Source organism: Manis javanica, chromosome 16 (assembly GCF_040802235.1).
Source record: "Manis javanica isolate MJ-LG chromosome 16, MJ_LKY, whole genome shotgun sequence".
NCBI classification, from domain to species: Eukaryota; Metazoa; Chordata; class Mammalia; order Pholidota; family Manidae; genus Manis; species Manis javanica.
In genome coordinates, this window is record NC_133171.1 from 3,770,008 (window position 1) to 3,790,251 (window position 20,244).

General features: G+C 39.8%; 1 protein-coding gene across 4 annotated transcripts in view; it reads left to right on the forward strand.

The window, feature by feature from the left end:
- MAK (male germ cell associated kinase) overlaps positions 1-20,244 on the forward strand; it is a 69,601-nt gene that overhangs the window by 40,566 nt on the left and 8,791 nt on the right. For all 4 annotated transcript variants that reach the window (XM_073224616.1, XM_073224618.1, XM_017652830.3 and 1 more), the window contains exons 9-12: positions 2,890-3,201; positions 7,765-7,937; positions 11,042-11,190; positions 17,006-17,137. In XM_073224616.1, the coding sequence (XP_073080717.1) occupies positions 2,890-3,201; positions 7,765-7,937; positions 11,042-11,190; positions 17,006-17,137 (766 nt within the window). The remainder of the gene's footprint in view (positions 1-2,889; positions 3,202-7,764; positions 7,938-11,041; positions 11,191-17,005; positions 17,138-20,244) is intronic.

Sequence of the window (20,244 nt, forward strand, 5' to 3'; positions counted from 1 at the left end):
TTGCCCTATCAAATATTAAAATAATCTGTAAAGTGATAAATGATAGATGGTAGGGTGGGCAGCTTGCCCAATCAAAGATTACAATAATCTGTAAGGCAATAGAAATGACAGTGAAGGCACTAGCATTAGAACTGCCAAAGCTCAGATTGGCAGAAGCTGTAAGTCAATATAAGGTAACGTGGCATCACCACCTGAGGGCAGAGGGAATGTCCAGTGAATGTTAGTTAGTTAACTCTAAGGGAAAAAATTAATTTAGGTTCCTACTTCTCACCATATTTTATAAATAAATCATAGAAGGTTTAAATAATGAGGGGGAGGGAACCACACTGTTGTGAACTACAGAAAGTATAGCTGAATATTTGATCTCAAGGTAAGAAAAAAGATAGGAATAGGAAAGTAATAGAAAAAAACACAAAGGGAAACTTAGGAGATTTGATCACATAAAAAATTTTTTCTCTTACATAAAAATCTTACAATTGAAAGATAAATAGTGATAAATTATTTTTAACAAGCACAATACTATGTTTTCTAATGTTTCTAAACATTTATTATTTTTATGATAAAAACATAATAAAAGTCTTGGAATTTTACCTAAAAAAGAAGTTGAGCGTGAGATATGAAAAAAATCACAGAGAAAGAAATTGAAATTATCAAAAATATGTTTTAAATGTTTAATGCATGTTCATGTGCATAAAATGCAAATAAAAATGAAATATTATTTTTTATCAAATTAGCAAAAACTAAATAAAAATAGTTTAAAGGCTATTTCTCTACGTAATGGAAAGCAATTTTGCAATGTTTATAAAGAACCTTAAAAACAACCTGTTAAGTTGGATAAAGATGTATGCCCAAAGATGTTCAAAGCTAGTTAAAAACTACCCATTGAAAGTATAAACCTAATGTTTCTAAGGGAACATTTAAAGTCTGTACATTCTTACTATGGACTATTTTGCCACCATTAAAAAGAAATTTTTTAAATAAACAATTTCAGAGAATTTTCAAGCTCAAATGCTAAGTTTAAAAGTAGGCTATGATATTATACATGTAATATTGTTTCATTAAAATATATATATACATAAAGACCAGAAAGGGTACTAAAAAGAAAAAATATCAAGATGTGGGAAGTTTTCTACTGATGTAGGCATTAGAGGTAATTTTAATTTCGTCTTTCTATACTTGTTCTGTGCAATGATCAGATATTCCCTTAATAAACAGGAAAAAATAAGTTATTATTTTTTTAAAGAATGTCCTCTTCTCAAAGGATGGTAGCTATTTTAAAAGGAAAAAGTTGTTATAGATGAAGCCTGGAAATGATAGAACACGTTCAAAAAGATTCTGGCCCCAATATATACATTATTAATTTAGAACTACTGACATACTAGTTAATGTGACTTAGTCAATTCAGAATTTGAGTGCCTACTGTGCATCAGGTACTGACGTATTTAAAGAGTCTGTATTTGCTGAGGTCAACTTAGCAATGTCAAAGTAATTAACACGTAACAGCAGTTGTGCTAGGGGACATCTTAGAACAAAAACTCTTTCCCCCCTGCCAAAATAGACCTCCCTGACTTTAGCCTTTTTCTTGTCTACTATTTCATAGCCCTGCTTTTTAGTGGAAGTAGAGAGACCTAGTTAGGGAGAGGTTAAGTTATGGGCTACACGGACCACGTACAAGCTGCCTCTGTCCCTCCAAACACTGCCCTTACACTCCCGAGCAGACGGTGACCATGGGCTGGGGCCGTGCTCACACAGAGGTGGGTACCGATTTAGGGCAGGAGCTGCAGAGGAACAGGGCTTGGCTCTCTTAAGGAGCCCCTCCTCCCCGGCCTCCTTCCACACACACACTAAACAGCACAGCTGGGAACTTCTCCTTCCTCAGGCATATGGTGCTGATAAGGGGATTAGTATCCACAGCTGAGCTGCACGGACGGCTGCAGACATTCTCTCAGCCAACTGCCACCAGCCTTGGCACTACTGACATTTTTGACCAGGTAACTATTTGTTGCCGGCAGCTGTCCTGTTCACTGTACGATGTTTATTTAGCAGCATTCCTGGCAGCATGTGTAGATGCCAGTAGCACCTCCCCACCACCGAAGGTGTGACAATAAAAAATGTGTCCAGCATTGCCAAGTGTCTCTCACAAGGCAAAACAACCTGCAGCTGAGAACCACTTTTCTAGTCTCCATCTCCCAGACGGTCATCAGGGGCGCACCCCCTACCAATGTGCAAGAGCAGCAATTGGACGACTGATCTTGTAAAAATTCACACAATGATCATTTTATTAGTGTTTTTGTATTTTCTTCCATAAATATCTTCTCTTGCTGGTATATTGCTACAATAAGCTTTAACACATATGCACTTGTAATCTCCTTTCTTAAAGTTTCTTTTTTACTGCTAGTAGGTGTGTAGTTAAATTAAGAGTAGCTCTGAATTTTCCATAATATTATAGTTAATCATTTAAAATAAACTGTGTAGCAGGTTTTCTTAACTCATTTCATAATGCCTTTGGATAGATTTAACCATTACGAATACCTAGCATTTTTGTTCGAATTAATCACATCAAATTTAGCCAATACTTATAAGTTAGGTTTTGTTCATACAAAATCTTTAAATAAATAGAACAGTTGCTTTGCCTGGATATTAACAATTATGAGTGGGTTTTACATTTTTCCTACTAACTTGTACTTTTTAATTTTTTAAGTGAAATTTCTTTCTCAAGTCATTGCAGCTTTCTAAAGTCACCACAGAAGGGGAAAACCGGATGCTTTCTAAAGCTTTGAAGCTTATCTAGGCTAGTGATTACATGCCTAGCTCGGGGCTGGACAACAGTTTATGTGCAATAATTCCAGATGAAACTGCTTTCCATTTGTTCTTCCCATGCTTTTGTAGGCATTGAAACACCCGTATTTTCAAGTTGGTCATGTACTAGGCCCTTCCTCACATCATCTGGAATTGAGAGAGTCTTTAAAAAAGCCGGTTCAGCCACTAGAACTGAAGCCATCTTTAGTGGATCTAGAACCGAAGCCTCTGGCAGACGTAAGTGATCAGACTGTAGGGCAGCCCCAGCCGAGAAACAGCCACCAGCCACTGAAGCCCATCCAGCTGCCGCAGAACGTGAGCATCCAGCAAGCCCCAAAGCCGCAGAGTCACCAGAAACCAGGGCAAACGCTGTTTCCAAGTATCGTCAAAAACATGCCAACCGTAAGCAGCCCATGATGACGCTTTACATACAAGGTTCTGATTCAGTTAGGACTGCGTTTCTAAGCATACCTAAAAGTGTAGGAGAAGATATGTAAGATTATTTTATGCTAAAGCCCCTGCATCCTCTGGCAGGAGCTTGTTATGAGATTACTTAAAATCCGATGTGGTTTATGAAAAGAACTATCAGCATGAACATAGAGTTTGCATGCTATTGACTTTAACAGTTACTTTGGTGCAAAAGAATTCAACAAAAGAATTAAAAAGATTCTGGGACTCAAGAGAGCTGGTCCTGAATGCTAAGGATTTTTACAGTAATTTTGTACTGTTTCTGAGTGCTAATGACCATGAACAGAATGGCTTTTTTAAGTGTCAGGCATAAATAAAAAACTTCATCTTCCCTCTTCTGTTCAGTTCAGAGAGCTTATCAGTTGCCCTATATTTTAACCTTCTCTTCATGATGTATAATTCCAAATGCATTTGCATTATGAGCATTTTAGGACTGAAACAGATATTAAAGGATGCTGTGTCTAATTCCTTATCCAGTCCTGCAATCCTTATATAAATAAGCCATATGCCCAATAGCACTAATCTCACTCTAACATACTATTAATTACTTGTTTTCTATGTGCATTATTATCTGGCTCTTCCTACTAGAATGTAAGCTACATGAGGTCAAGGATATTTGTCTGTCTTGTTTTATCAGTACAGATCCTGAATCCAGACAGTGCCTAGTGTGCACATGGAAAATTCTCAAGAAGTATCTGTTGAATAAATGAATAATTGCCCATGCTATTTTTGAAACAGCTTCAGGGTCCTCAGAAGTCTTTGGAGCAATTCTGACCATTAGAAAGTTCTTCCTTATACTTAGCTAAAATCTGGCTTTCTTTAACTTTTAATAAAAGTTAATCACTAAAACCAAAGGAAAACAGAAGGAACAAAACAGCATTAGATTCATAAACACTGAGAACTGACTAGTGGTTACCAAGGAGGGCAGTTGGGACCGGGTGTGGGGAGAGGGTATAAAAGGGCACAATAATTTTCAATCACAATATAAGCTGATCACAGGGACTGCTGAACCACTGTGATGTACATTTGAAACCAACATAGGATTGTATATTAACAATACTTTAATAAAAAAAAAAGTTAATCACTGTTCTGGAAAAGCAGCCTTTCAGATATTTGAAAATAGCCCTTATAGTATCTCCCCTTTTCTCTAAAAGAAACATCCCCAGGTCCCTCACGTGTTCCATGTAGGACACATTCACTGATTTCTGAGTAACCCAAGGTTCCTGTATATGAAGGGGCCTTTGAGCTCCCTGCCATCCTGCTTGCCACTTAGGAGAGGCTGCCAGAACTAGAGGCAGACGGCAGGTAGGGAGTGTCAAACAGGACTGCCAACATTTCAGAGCTGTATATCCATTTGTGCTCCCAAGATTATTTGTGTTTTTGTTTTTTTCTCAGAAGCACATCAAATGTTGACTTACACTGAGAGGGAAAGAAATGAAGTTAATATTTATTGAGTAGCTACTAATTGCCATGCACTATGCTAGGCCCCCTGTATGCATTCGCTAAATTAAAGCACCCCCAAATTTTTAGATAGCTAATAAATTCCAGAGTTGGGATTGAGCATTGTGTCAATTAGAATTCCTAAATCTGTGTTTTGCAACCACTGAATTACATATACCATACCTCTCATTGTGTTTCTAATCTCTGGGATTCAAAAACTTACACCTTACTTGATCTCTCAATTTTCTAACAAGTGTTTTTGAACCCTTATTTTGTCTCCTCAGTTTAACCGTTCCTCCGAGCATCACCACCTATAAATTTGTTTAGTTCACTTGTTTTTTTTCTCCTGTGCCTTCATAATAAACAAAATAGCATGAGCCACTGGCAGGTCACTAGAACCCACTTCTAGATCGACACAGATCCATTAATCAGTACTCTTAGTCAGAACATTGAATTCTGTACTTTTAGTCCTCTCAGGCTGCCATAACAAAGTACCATAGGTTGAGTGGCTTAAACAACAGCAATTTATTTTCTCCCAGTTCCGGAGGGTGGGAAGTCCATGATCAAAGTACCGGCCAGTTTGGCTCCTGGTGAGGGCTCTTTTCCTGGTTTGTAGACGGCACCTTCTCATTTTGTCCTCATGTGGCAGAGAGAGAGCAAGCTCTGGAGTCTCCTCCAGGTTTAGGGTAGGGCCTCACCCTCATGACCTCGTCTAATTCCCAGTTACCTCCCAGAGGCCCCATCTCCAAATACCATCACAACAAATTTTGGGGGGACACATAAATTTTAGGGGGATATAAACATTCAGTTCATAACAGCACTAACCCACCTTTGTTGTCCTTCCATTACTCTACTTCCCTGATAGCATGAAAGACCCTGTCACCTGCTTTGCTGAAGTCCCTATTGGCTGCCTGTATTCATCACTTGCATTATGAAAAATGGTGGCCGCTACCATCTACCACTCTTTTCCTTTAGTGCTCAAAACTTTCCCTTTAATAACTGATGTTAGAATTTTGCCCTGATCCTATACCAAACATATTAAGGCAGAGTTTGCAAAAGTTCACCTTCTACTTTATAAAGATTATTTGTATTTGCCCCTTTCTCAGACATACAGGACTACTTGATATTACTGACATTGTTCAGCAGCATAGAGCATCAACACCCTAAAATAGAATTCACCCAATATAAGAGTCTTGAACTCAGCTAAGTATACCTTTGATTAACTACTCATCTAGGGCTTTGGATCTTTTCATTCTCCTTAGTCTGCAGCTCATTCTCCCTGTCAAAGAAAACACTAGTATAATGGAGGTTGGCATATACCACTTTTTGTCACCATCGCCCGCTGTGGCATCCTCAGCTTCAAACAACAGCATGTCCATTCTTTAAGCATTTTTTTGCCCCATACATAGCTATGTTTTCTGACCTTGCTTCCAAATTCCCTAATTTTCAATTGCCTTTTGGATTTTGTAGTCCACACGCCCCCAAACCACCCATGTAAGTTTGAATATAACCAACTCATTGCCTGCCCCAGGCCAAGTCTTCCTCACTCATTTCCATGAACAAAACCGTCATTCTGAGAAAGTCAGGCTCCAGCTTGTAGTCTTCCTGCCTTTCCTTTTCTGGGTCCATTAGTATTCAGAAAGTACATTCTGGGACTTGTGACAGAAATCTTACCACTCTCAGCTTAAACAATAAAGGGTTGTTTTTCTCACCTAACAAGAAGTTGGGTGGTGGGCAAGCCAGGGTGTTGCAAATTGTAAAAGGAACCAGATGGCTTTGGTCTTCCTGTTCCACCACCCTTGGCAGGTGGCTTTCATTCCTATGGCCACAAAATGGCTGTGGCCCCTTGGGGTTGCATCTGCATTCTAGACGGGAGAAGTATGAGAGATGCTGGCCGACTTAATCTTCTCCAGTAGACTTACACTGACAACTCCTTGGCTAGATCGTGTCACATGGCTACATACAGCTGCAAGGGAGGCTGAGATTTCAGATACTTTAACTGGGCTTATTGCCGTACTAAACAAAATCTGTTAGTAAGGAAGAAGGGGAGAATGGCTATTGAGTGGGCACCTAGCACAGTCTGCTCCTCTCCTATGACCTCTGTTTAATAGATGTCCAGGCCTTTTATTCCTTGTTTATAGCAAATGTATTCTTTCCTGAGCATTCCAGCCACTAAGAATCTGTTGTCCTTGTGACTGTACGCCACTATAACTGCAGAGGCTTTCTATATGAAGAGCCTGATCTTTCTAAAACGCTGCCTTTATGTCATCACCGTTTAGCCAGAAACATGCTGTGTTCCCATTGCCCACAGGACAGCTGCAGCTCCTTAGGCAGATGCTGAAGGCCCTTTATGCTCTAGCATCGGTTTGTATTTGTAACCCTGTCCTCTACTACTTTCAGCACAAACCATCTGCTTTGATAAATTCAGTCTACCCTTTCTTCCTGGAACAAACTACTGCACTTCCTATTAAAAAACCATTATATAGTTCCTCTTCCACACTCTAGAATAATAATAATAAAAATACCAGATAACCATTAGTAACTCTTATTATGTGATAGGCCCTTATCCTAAGGACTTTCAATGTATTTTACTATTAAAGTCAGAAACAGTCAGATACATACTGTATATCCCCATTTAAGGAGGTGGAAACAGGGCTTTGAGAAGTTAACTCACTTGCCCAGAGACAAAGGCACACATGACATTTTTCCAAATTACACACCAGTGAAGAATCAGTTCTGACTCTAAGCATTGAAGTCTCCCAACAACTGAAGTTCATAGAGATCTCTCCTCCCTCTGAACTCCTAGTATATTTTTAGCATGTGCTACCTATTTTTATTAAAATTTTTATATGTGTATATATTTATACAGACTTTAGAAAGGTCAGGCTCTTCAGATAGGAAATTTGTATATATATAAATTATATATATTTATATATTATTTCCTTAACTATATAGAAGGCTCCTGGAGAATGGGGACTTATTAGCAAATATAGTAACTGTGCATAAAAGCCGTTTAGCAAATGATTGAAGATGATGATGATCAACTTTCCACCACAGAAGCCAAATGGCACCCTGGGTCATAAAAATGCTAGAAGGCGTTGGGGCCAGACCGTGTTCAAGTCTAGAGACAGCTGGCAGGAGCTTGAGGATGGTGATTTCGGAGCCTCCCATTCCAAGAAGGCAAGCATGGGTGTTTTCAAAGAAAAGAGGAGAAAGGATTCTCCATTTCGGTAAGATTTCAAGTTCCTTAGGAAAATATATTTTTATACTGCATCAACTTTATTTTACTCCTTAAATATAAATGAATTCAGATATTAAATGACAGTAAGCAGCTAAATGTTTTTTCCCACAAAATCCAAATCTCCATGCAAAGCTCTGAGAAGGGCAGAATCCTGACTTCTCACAGTAAGGGCTCTTAGTATGAGTGGTTGAGTGTGTTGTGTGTGTGCGGAGGGAGGGGTCCTTGTTAAATTTGTAGTGTGCCCTATTGAATCACGATCACCATTATTCCCATTTGAAACTCACATGCCTATTGCAGAAAGCAGAGCCCATTCCACACAGGTGACGGTTTCCTTGAATGAGGCTCAGATTGCCACTCGTTTGCTCGCTATTGTAGACTCGTCGATCATTTGCTAAGCCTTTTCTGTCAGTGTAGTATCTCTAGCGGTCTCTCTTCTTTTTATAAGTTAACTCATCATCTGTGCATTATTCGACTTCTGAGTGAGGGTGGGGTAAATTTTGGTGAACTTTTTGGAAAAATATTTTCATTTTTTTCCTCTTTGGAATAAACAAGGACTAGGGAAAAAAGATGTGGCAGGAGTCAGGGAAATATCTCTAATGGCTGTCTGGCATTGTCTAGTGCAGAAGTCTCCACTTAGGGGTACACAGGTATGTGTAACCTTTCTCTGAAGGTTACTTCAAATCCAGAATACCTTACTTCATTCCTCTGAAGGTATGTGACTCTCTGAGGGGTGCATATGCTTGGCTAATTCTTAGTCAGTCAGTTACCAGATTCTCAAATTCTACATGTACTCTCTCCTGAAATACATGAACTTGAGACTAAACCTGCTTATACTCCTCCTGCTTTATGCCATAAAGTCACACCTCTCAGCCACTTCAAATTTTGCAGAAAAGTGTAACAACATTTGAGGTGCTAAACAAAGGGAGAAATCAGAAGTCTGTGACCTTCAACTCAAAAGGCTTTTAAATTGTTCCTTTTCCTATTCTTGTTTCCCTTAAGGGGAGAGCCCTGCATTAGAGACTGGGTATTTTAGCCTGTGTTGGAAAGGAAGGAGATTCAGAGCCTCTAAAAAGCACCAGAGCCTAGTAATGCTTATCCTTTTAAATGTTCTAGAATATTCTGTGAAAGCATCTGATTTTTCAAAGCCTATGGACCTAAATTGTATGTAATTTTCTGAAGATTCAGAGTGTTTTCTGAATTGAGGTAGTTAAAATTTATTTTCTCAAGCCATACCATGAAATATTCTAATTACAGTCAATCCTCATAGTATTCCATCTTACAAAATACTTACTGTTTTCTATTTACAAGAAACAAGAAATGAAATTATTTATAATGAAAAATTACAGGTCAACATGAAGACTTGCAGGGAGCTATAATTTTTTGTTTGTTTTGTTTTGTTTTTTACTAATTCATTGTGTCCAGGAACAAAAGAGTTTGAACATTATTGGTGTAGAATGTAGATGACTTGGATATTTTTTTAAAAACTCATGTCATTCCAAGTAGTGATTCTATAACATCTTACTACGCTGATGGACAGTGACTGTAATGGAGTTTGAGGGGAGGACTTGGTGTAGGAGGGACCCTAGTAAACATAATGTTCTTCATGTAATTGTAGATTAATGATAACAACAACAACAACAAAAACTCATATTCTAATTCCTGCTAATCTTTATCATATGTTTTTACGGGTGGAGGAGGTTTGAATCAAAACCTATAGTTAGGATCAAGTTTGTAGTTAATATACTTGATTCTGACTACGGAACAATTGGTAAATTTCTTCAGCATCAGTTATTCCTTTTTCTCTTGAAATTCTTTAGAAAAAGAAAAACTGTATGACAGGAATTTTTAATGTAGGTATCTCTCCAGTTTTTACTTTTTGGTATCTTTAAGTAGCCTTACATAACTTAGTTATATGATAATAATAATTATTATTAATATACTACCAGGTAGTAAGTACCTACCTAAATTTTATTTATAATCTTATGCTTCATTAGAAAGATCTGTAGAATAGAACACTGAGAAAAATTAAATAAATAAGTCATAATAGACCCAAGGTTAGATGAAGCTTACTTCAAATCCAGATCTTTCTCTTGTGCACCTCACTAACTCTTAAGCAATACTTGGTGAACTGAATGGACTATGCCATTCTCTGTTCACTTTCTCAGGCAGCCTGGGCTTCCCCATAAAGAATACAAAGTACCAAATGCTAAGGTGTCAAACTTTTACTTTACAGCTATCTTTTTTTAAGTGAACAAAAGCAAGATATTTATACTTACAGTTACATTTATATTTGTATTCATACTTGGTATGACATTTACTGAATACCTAGTTGGTATCAAGCAAAGGTAAGAACATGATAGTCTGCCTTCAACCCATCAAATGTACAGCAGCAGAAATAAGACCTTCTGGTAACTATAACCCAAGACTATGTGTATCAAGTGCTCCTGATGAAGGAGCTAAGAGTTCTGTTTGTGGGCAGCCCACTTTGAAGATGAGAGGAAGGTCTTTTTAGAGTGGGCAGTTTGAAAATGGGCAGAATTTCAGCAATTGGTGTAACTACAATGGGCTCATGAGGGTTGGGGAAAGAAGCCAGAAATGGGTGGAGCTGTTTCTAATGAAGGGGCCTAGCTGTGCCTAAGGCCACTCCAAAGTGGGTTGTGATAGTCAGTGGTTCAAAGGGCCCACAGGTCAGTGTCCGTTTCCAAGGGGGTCCCTAACATACTTCCCGATTGTAGATTGCTTTAATAGCCAGGTGACAATGGCTTCGATTGGCTTCCCTCTCAACGCACTGTTCCCACATTATAAATCCACAGCCGCAGCAGATGCAGAAAAGACAGAAACATACACAGATTTGCTGCTTGGTTACACAGCTTTTTGTCACATAATGACTAGACTTAGAATGATTCTCTGCACTGTCTATTATCAGCTGGGGAGATAAGTTGTCATCTAGCTCCTGTCAGCAGGAGGAGTCTGATGGAAACCATGTAATTGAGGTCACCGTGACTGGGTTGGGAAGTGCAGAGGGTGGGTGAGAAAATAGTGGCCATCCTCTCCTTCTTCATGCGGTAATGCTGCCTTATGTTGACTTTGAAGACTTCCAGAGTCCATACCCTCAGGCTCCAGCCACTCACCAGGGGAAAATAAGAGTTTACCAGCTGCCGGTTCCCTAAAATCTGATTCTGAATTGTCAACTGCTTCAACAGCTAAACAGTACTACTTGAAACAATCAAGATACCTTCCAGGTAAGTAGAGAAAATAAAATGTTTACTGCTCACTAGAAGATAGACAGGTCAGGCTCAAGGGTCTAGGAATCTTGGCAGAAAGGGCAGCAGTGAAATAAAAAGCATAATCATAGTTCTGGGTGGGTGTTGGCTCAACTTCATCAGTACTTGTCACCAAGTACTTTTCTGGACCTCCTGCCTCTGTGAAATCTCCTCAAAAAATGCCAAGCAACCAAAAATCAAGATGAAGAATGTGCTTCAAAGTACCGCCATTCTCCCCTGCCAAAGCCATGCCTCTAGTAATGCTAAGTTTCATTAAAACAAGTCTGCACCCCCCACTACAACTTTTCATAAAATATAGAACATTATACTGTTTTCTACATGATCTGATTTATATTTTGGAAAGATCATTCTGGCTTCTGGATAGAGCATGCTGGGGGCTCAAGAGGGGCAAGGAGACTGGTCAAGAGGAGGGTAATGGCTTGTTCCAAAGTGATAGAAACAGAGATAGGAATGGATAAAATCTAGATGTGTTTCAGTAGTGGAACTGATAGGACTTGTTGGTAGATGAGCATGGGTGATAGTGAAGAATGTAAAGAATTAGTGTTGGCTTCTGGATTTTTAACTTGCAAACTGGGTGGTTTGGGGAAGATGAGGAGAGGACAGGAGTGTGGACGTACAGAATCAGGTGTTGAGAGTTGGCTGCCTATTAAGCATCAGAGCTGATCTATCAAAGAGACAACTGGATATATGAATCCAGAGCTTAGGAGAAAGATCCAGAGCAATGGAGGGGAATTTATGTTGTGCCTGCATGCAGCATTTTCTCCCTAAAATCTTCTTTAGAAAGAAAAGTTTAAAATGTAATTTAGCCTAACAGGGAGTCCATACAGATGTGTCTTTAGTCCAACAAGAGGAGATGACCTTTCTCTGTTGTGGGTCGGTGAGCACGGTCATTCACAGCGCTATGAACGTAGTAAGCAGGCCACTGGGTTTATCTGAGGAAGATTTGTTTTCACAGCTCAGTTTCCAAAAGTAAACCATCATCTTCCTTTCCCAGAAGGAGGAGTAAGGAAGACAGAGAAAAGGTTGAGACTAGATTGTTAGCAAGAGACTGATGCAAAACATGTTTTCCTGTATAGGCAACCATGTAAATTTCAGTTCTGGAATCCAAAAGGGATGTACTCCTGTAGTCAGTAATTGAGAAGAGAGAAAAATGAAACAGGAAAGGGTTTGGAAATGAATGGGATAGAAAACAGAAGGCATGGTGGGTGTGTAGGTTTAGGCACAGGTGTTAAATCAGTTGAAATACACTTATGGATAATGAATAAATCAAGGCTGTCGACTGCATGTCGACTGCACTTCTCTGCTGATTGGTATGGAGGAAGATACTGTCCTATCTAAGAGACGTTGAGGAGACTGACACGAAGCTATCAAGGGCAGAGTGAAAACTCTGGGGTATTTGGAGATTTAGGTGGGTTAAATGTTTATTTTTCTTAAGCCTTTATAGTGTTGGACAAGACAGACATTGTCCCTGCTCTCCAGGACCTATGGTCAAGCGGAGAGGAAACGTGCAGGTGGTGGTCAGTCCTGTTGTGAAAGCAGGGAGATGAACTAGAATATGACTGCAGGCAGGGGTGCACCTTGATTACCAGCTCCTTGAGCTGATACCAGAAAGATGAGAAAGCAGCAGTCATGTGGAGAGCCAGAAAAATCTGTTTCAGGCAGAGGTGGGAAAGACAATTGACTTATTTGAGAAATCAAAGGAAAGGCTGCACGTGGGGAGTTGAACGGGCTTGGGGGGCAGTGGTGAGGTGGGGGAAGCCCGCAGTGTTCAGGTGATAGAGCACCTGGAGGGCAGGGGCAAGAACTGGGTCTATTCCTGGGCCAGCGAGGCCACCAGAGGACTTCAGGAGGTGGGTGACCTGAGACTTGAGTGTTAGGGACTCTGAGTGAATGGATTGCCTGAGGGCAAAGCTAGAAGCACGGAGGAGGGTAATGATTTAGTCGGGGTGGGCTCTTGATATATTCTAGAAATGGACTTGCTGATAGATGTGGGTAGAAAACAAAGCAAAAGTAAATTTGGGGCTTCAGTCCTGGGTGGATGGTGGTGCCTGCTGGGGCTAGGCAAGGCTTAGGAGGAACGGGCTGGGTGGGGAAGAGGCGGGCATTCCTGTGTTGGCTTTCACATTTGGGGTGCTTGTGAAACATCCCAGTCGTGGAGAAGCCAAGCAGGCAGGCAGACGGCAGAGACAGGAACGTGAGAAGGCATGTGGGCCCAAGACAGCAGGTGAGGGAGTCCCCGGCGACCCCCAGACAGTCCGCAAGTGCATGGGCCGGCCAGGACCACCTGGAGAGAGACGGTGAGCAGGAAGGCTGGCGGCAGCAGAGGGGGGCTGCTAAGAGGCGAACGGAGGCAAGCGGGCGGCTAAGGGGAGGTTTCCAGAGGCTGCGGAGGGACAGTTTACCTGAAAGATCCGTCCGCTGTTGAGCAGTTGGCCAAAGAAGGGGTAGAAATGTCTGATTAAATTTGACAGTGGAGCCCTCCCTGGTGACCGATGAGCACTTTCAGCCTGGAATGGTGAGAGAAACTGAGGTGGAGTGGGATAAAAAGTGATGAGAGGTGAGAAATTAGTGACTGAACATGTATGTAGACAACTCTTCGGCGCTGTGGCGCTGGGACGAGGAGCGTAGAAATGGACCGTACCGGGGCGGGGCTCGGGCCTTCCGCAGGGGCGACGAGATGGTGCCTGCGTGCGCGTGGGGATGCCTGCTTGCAGAGGGAGGGACTGTTCCTGCGGGACAGGAGGGGAAGGCGTGACGCTCTCAAGTCCGTAGGAAGGTGGGAAGAGTCGGAACTGAGACCATGCGAGATGGGGTGCAAAGATACTGTGTGGTCATCTCTTTAAGGATGCCAACAGGTTTATAAATTTTGGCGTTGGAACCATGAAGGGGTTCCGATCTGACTGCAGAAGCTGGGGGAGAGGGCACTTCTCTCTGTTCACAAAAGAAAAATTAAGTACATATCTGACCTTCAGAAGTGAGTCCTCCGGTGGTGGGAAAGGTGACTAAATTTCTGTCAGGATAAATAGATCCAAAGCACCCATTTTCATAGTCCTGCTCCCTAATGTGCTTTACAGGAACATATTTCAGGGTATTTGAAATCCATGTGATCATTCCTTTTTTAACCAGAAAGATCTATCAAGTCTACAAGTTTTTTGGGCCAGAAGCGTGGCTGTAATTGAGTCTTAAGAAAGACACTCAAAATTAGAAAGAATTGTTCTTGAGCCTTACTGTTACCCTATTGGCATTTTTTGTCTTGAAGATGACCCCTCTAGAGCTGGGTGAGATTTGAAACCAGAATTCAGCTCAGTTCAGCCACTCAACATTTATTGAGCATCTAAGGTGAGCCAGTGACTGCAGGTGACCCAAACTCACATAACTGGTCTTCGACATTTGTGAGCCAAAGTTCTTTCATAATTGAGTACCTTCAGGAATATCTTTGGGGACCCTCTTTTTTTACCATTAAGCCAAGTGTAAAAGGTCTTAAGTGTTGACCTGGAGGATCATGGGAGCTCTAGAAATGTACCATATAATTTCAGGACAGCATGACATTATACTACAAGGACTGGCAGATCTGACACTGGCCTTCAGGGAGAGAGACACAGGAGTCATAGTTATTGACTGGCTACTGATGAGCTGTGTATTGGAGCAAGACTTGGAGATTCTGTTTTCTGTTATTTACAATGGGACTGCAGTCGCCTTTCAGCTCACCTTCTAAGCCCTAGGTACTTGTGTGGCAAGGTGGTCACCCTGGAAATTCTAACAGTCCCTTAGCGGTGCCCTCCTGTACTGAGAACCAGGGCTCTCTGGCATGAACCCATGCCAGCATACCACTGTGCCGGCAGGAGCAGCTCACTCCACAGCACCTCCGAAACCCTGCTCTGTGGACACTCCTCGGGCCCCATTTATCAGTGTGTCCTTCCTTCCACCCTGTGTGTTCAGTGTTCTGTGTCAGTTCCACACCTGCCTCTCCTACTGCATTTTATACTTGACCTACAAACCCCTAGGTGACATGACCCCCACTCTCATCTCCAGCCTCATTTTATGCCACTTTCTGTTCTTGCTCCACCCGTGCTGTTTCTTGAGTTCTTTCCCATCCCCCCACACTGTTGAGTTCCTAATCATGATTCCCATTTCACCTTAAAATTACATTTTTTAAACAAAGTGTGGCTCACCTTAAAATTACATTTGTTAAAGACTGGGTTAGTTGCTGCTGTTACCAGCACCAGATTCTTCTAAACAATTTGCACACTGCTAATTACTTACCTAATTATTTATGACTATTAATGTCTCCTTTTGCATTAGAGTAGAGCCAAAACAGTAGAAACTGGTCTATTTTGTTGACCACTTTTTCCCCAATGCCACACACACTAACTGGCATGTGGTAGGTGCTCAGTAAATATTTGCTACCTGACTTTAGAATTTCTTTTGAGGCAAGGGATGATAGTATGTTAATTTCTACTTCTAACAGTGCTTGCTTTATAGAAGATACCCAATAAAAGCTTATAAGCTGATATGTAGGTGATATGAAATTCTAGATTGTGTGTTTCCAAGAAAATTAGAATAAAAAAAAAATACAGAATTAAAGCAATTATCTTCAATAGTGTATATATTTACTTAAACTGTTTAGAGATGTCGCAAGGTTAACTAGACTAACAAAATAATTTATTCATAGTTCTTTGTTGAACTGTATTTATGAAAACTGTTCACTTAATAGATTTTCAGTTTTTCCCCTACCTTGCACTTACTTTTTGGATAAGAATTTTATTTGTAAAGATGTTTTTAATATGAGTAATTGCTACCTAGTAAATGTTATTTATTGTCAGGTAATTGCCTGTTATAGCTCTATGTGTAGGTGTTTTATTAAAACTCAAAATCCAAAGGAGCTAAATTCTGTAAGAAAGGGAAATTATTTACCTGATGGAATGTTTCGTCACAGAATGATGAAAGGTCAACTGAAGCTTGGTATAAAACAGCCAGGCTTATTTCAGGCTTCAAAACAAGGATTATTACGTGCCTCCTAAATGTGAAACCTTGCTAAGGAGTTCACACTGTGAAAGGCACAAGCTCATACTGTCTGGAAACAGTTGCTAATTTCCTACATGAACGGTAGTCCCCAGTGAGGATTTTTCCTATCCCACTGTTTGTTTGACCCAGAACCTTGACAACTGTGTGATGTCTCTAGCATCTCATAAGGTGAATCTAATTTGATGATCAGTAAAAAGAAAGCAAGTTCAAGAGGTTTTCAAATCCCTTAAAAATAAGTTAACACTAGTACCAAAATCCAAGGCTGACTCCACATTTCATAGATTCAGAAAATCTAGATAATTTAACCATTTAGATTTTACTAATATCCAAGTAAGTTTCACATCTGCTTCCAAACTTCTCAGGTGCCTCCAAGTTCTTGGTCACATGTCTGTCATCCCAGCTACACTGAGTATTCCTCAGAGGTCTGGCACAGAGAACCTGCTCCAAACAAGTGAATGATATGGAAATATCTTTTTGAAGAAAATAATTGTACCCCCCTCAATTTTTATAAGCCATTTAGCAATGTCCAATATTTAATTATTATTTGTATTTTATATGGTTATAAAATACACTGTGAGGATTCCAGGTTATTGTGCTTAGGTCATGTTAGGGTTCCTCAACAAGCAAGCATTTGCTACCCTGTAACCTCAGTTTGTTTCCATTCTCTTCTTCATTTGATGTTGCACATTTTTCCTTCCTGTTTATGATGACACTCCAATGTTTGAAATGACTGCTCTGTTCTTCTCAGGTGTAAATCCCAAGAACGTGTCCTTGGTAACCAGTGGAAAGGATATAAACCCATACATTTGGAATAATCAGTTGTTTCCAAAGTCATTGGGACGCACTGGGGCAGAACTTGCTTTCAAAAGGAGTAATGCAGGTAAAGCAAGAATACATTTAAAGTATAAGTTTACATTGTTTTCCTTCTGCGGATTTTTACTTTAAATATATTGCAGCTGCCTTCATCCAGTCACGATGACCCTGGGGGTACACAAAGGTCTTCCAGCTGGCACTTGTCACAGACAGTTTCAGGGGAATCATCTGCTGCATCTCAGCTTCCATTTGGATTCTTTCCTCAAATGGACCTGTCTGAGCAAAGTGTCTCTGTGCTCCTACTTTACAAAAGAAGGGAGACTTCTCACTGTTTACTATGGTGTGTTTCCTATTTCCCCAAAGTGTAAAAAATATGTGGGGTGCCAATCAAAGTGATAATTTGATACGTTGGAGTCAATGTTGAGAAACTGAGTAACTGTGCTGACTGGGGAATAAAGCCTTTTTAAGTCAAGTGGTTCCCAGTTCTTAACTTTCAAAAAACTGAAGGACCTAATAATTATGAGCTAGCAGACAACTAAAAATCACTTTTATGAGCTCTCTCTATGATTTCTGGTCTATAACTCTAGAGTTCAAAGACTACACAGTGCAAAGTTGTAACAAAACACCTTTTATTCTCAACTGCTTGCTTATATTAGCAAGGTTTCTTAGTACTTCCATCTACAGAAAAAAAGGAATGAAGGTGGTGCTATACCCTGATTTTAGCAATACTTAATATTCACTTGTGGATCCATGGACTACTTGACAATTTCCCATCTTTCTCATTGAGATGAATTTCCAAAATAAATGACTTTTCATATTTAGTAATCAAATTTTATAATATTCATCTTTTTTTATTACATACTGTGAAGCACTGTAATTACATCTAAATCAAAAAATATTTTAATTTTTTGAATTTGAATTTTTAAAAATTTCCAAGAAATTTTTTTAAGGTTTCAATTTAAATATATATATATAATTTTTTTAAGTGGTCAGTTTAAAGACTTTTAAGCCTAAAATTATATTTGGACAAAATTTGGGAGTTGACATTAGAAATGAAAATAAGGTTTTAGAGAGAAAGGGGTTTATGTGAAATTTCCAACTGTTAAAAAAGAATGTGTTCATATATTTCTTAAGTCAATTATTTGTGGGTATAAAGCCATTATGGCATTTAGATTCCATTGCTTATATGTAAAGAAAAGCTGCACAGTTTTGTTTTGAAATATCTATAATTACAATATACCAGAAATGACAGCTTCTGGAGCTGTAACACATAATGGAACAATTTTATATATCAGCTTGAAGTGTGTGAAGGGGTGAGGAGTTCTTTTCAAAAAAATTAGGTGATATTGGACACAAAAATGTCCCAGGCTCACAGCTCCCGCAGCTGCTCGGTAGACTGAGGGATGCTGATGTGACATGAACGAACGTTGGACGTTTAAACTTTCCAGATGCTTTGAAGACTCAGTTTACCATTTCACAGTGCTGAGCTGTCAGACAAAGGCAGTGCTGCGATTTACTTTTTATTCTGTAATTTAAAAATAATATTCATTGAACCAACTGGTTAAGTACAAATCAGTTTAAATGACAGCACATCTTTGAGTCTCAAGGGAATATATGATTGGCATCAAATGAAAGCTGGGACAGCACATGAGAACATTTTCTCATTTTAAGGATTCTTTCTGCATCTTTTCATTAATAATCTAATCCACTTTTTCTCTGCTTTTCCAAAAACATTTCCCTTATTATTCATTCTTTCTTTCCATCTGCCTTCTCTTCAGAAGAAAGCATAAGTAAACCAACTGAACAGCTATCATGCAATGAAAGTTTTCCTGAAAATTTAGAGAAAATCACCCACACAGTGATTTCTGGGCACTGTAGATGAACACAACTTGTTCTTTAGTTCTCTTGTCCAATTTTTTTCTCAACTTTTGCCTTAATATGTCAAAAAAGGCCACTAATGAGGCCAGGGTCATCTGCTTTCAGAAGTCAGACGAGGACAGGAGAAAGGGCAGCATTCCACATCCTCAAGAACATCTTTCTTCAGTAGTTGGGATTCTAAGACTAAGTTGCTCTCAAAAAGTGCTGTGCTTGTCTTCTTAAATTATGAAAATTTATAGAAATCAAGCAAATCTACCAAAATGAATTTTTAAAAATAGTTTCTACTTTTGTAATCAGCATTTCGGGAAATTTTTTTTCAAAGTTCTGGAACTCGTTTCTTAAGCATGAACAACTATTTAAGATAACCAGGTTAATAGAGATGGTGGATTTTCTAGAGGTTTACTGTTGCTGGTTTACAGTGCTAACCATTGGTTGCAACCTAAACATTTGCACCTCAAAGGAACTCCATATCATAAATGAAAATAATTTAAGAAGACTTAATTTCCTACACATTTTTTCCCTAGCAACTTCTCCCTCCCATAAGCAGCAGCACCCTATAAGCTGCAGTGCATGGCTTTGAAGTCTGATGTATTCCCATCTGTCAATCACTAGCTTTGTGATTGTGGACAAGTTAATTAGGTACTTTCCCCACCTGTAAAATGGAGGAAAGAATATTCGTCTAGGCATTATTATAGTCATACCTAGGATTTTTGTCACACTGTAAGCATTTAAGAAGTGTTTGCTTTGATGATGAGAGCAAGAGATAGGTTAGCTGCTCTTGAATGTGAACACAGCCTTAAACGTCCTTTCAGGAAGGCTTCTGAAGTGCAGGGCTGATTGTGATTTACAGTGAGTTCTCCAGGTGAAGAGAAAGGGCAAATCGGGCAGTTGTGCTTATGCACAATTGAGGAGTGTTAGAAACTATATAAACTGCATAAACTGAGAACAGGTTTATTGGGTAGAATCCTTCAGGGTCTGAGAAGTAGTGTTGCTGTTTGACATTTGTCGGTTCAAGAGCAAACACTTACTGAGAGCCTCCTTTCTCACAGCGCATGGCCCTGTGACAGACATCAGGGACACAGAAGCTCTGAGTCCAGCCTTGCGAATAAGTAACACTGTGTAAAACATGCTTCAGTCACAGCTGCCAAACCACCAGTTCTTTGAAATCATCAAGGCAATCAGGGCCCTGTTTTGCCTTCTCACTGACAAATTTTGTCTCCTCTCCTGCATAGATAGCTAGGCTCCTTGAAAGAGACCTTACATTGGTTTTTTCCTCTTATTTCCAGTTTGCTCCTC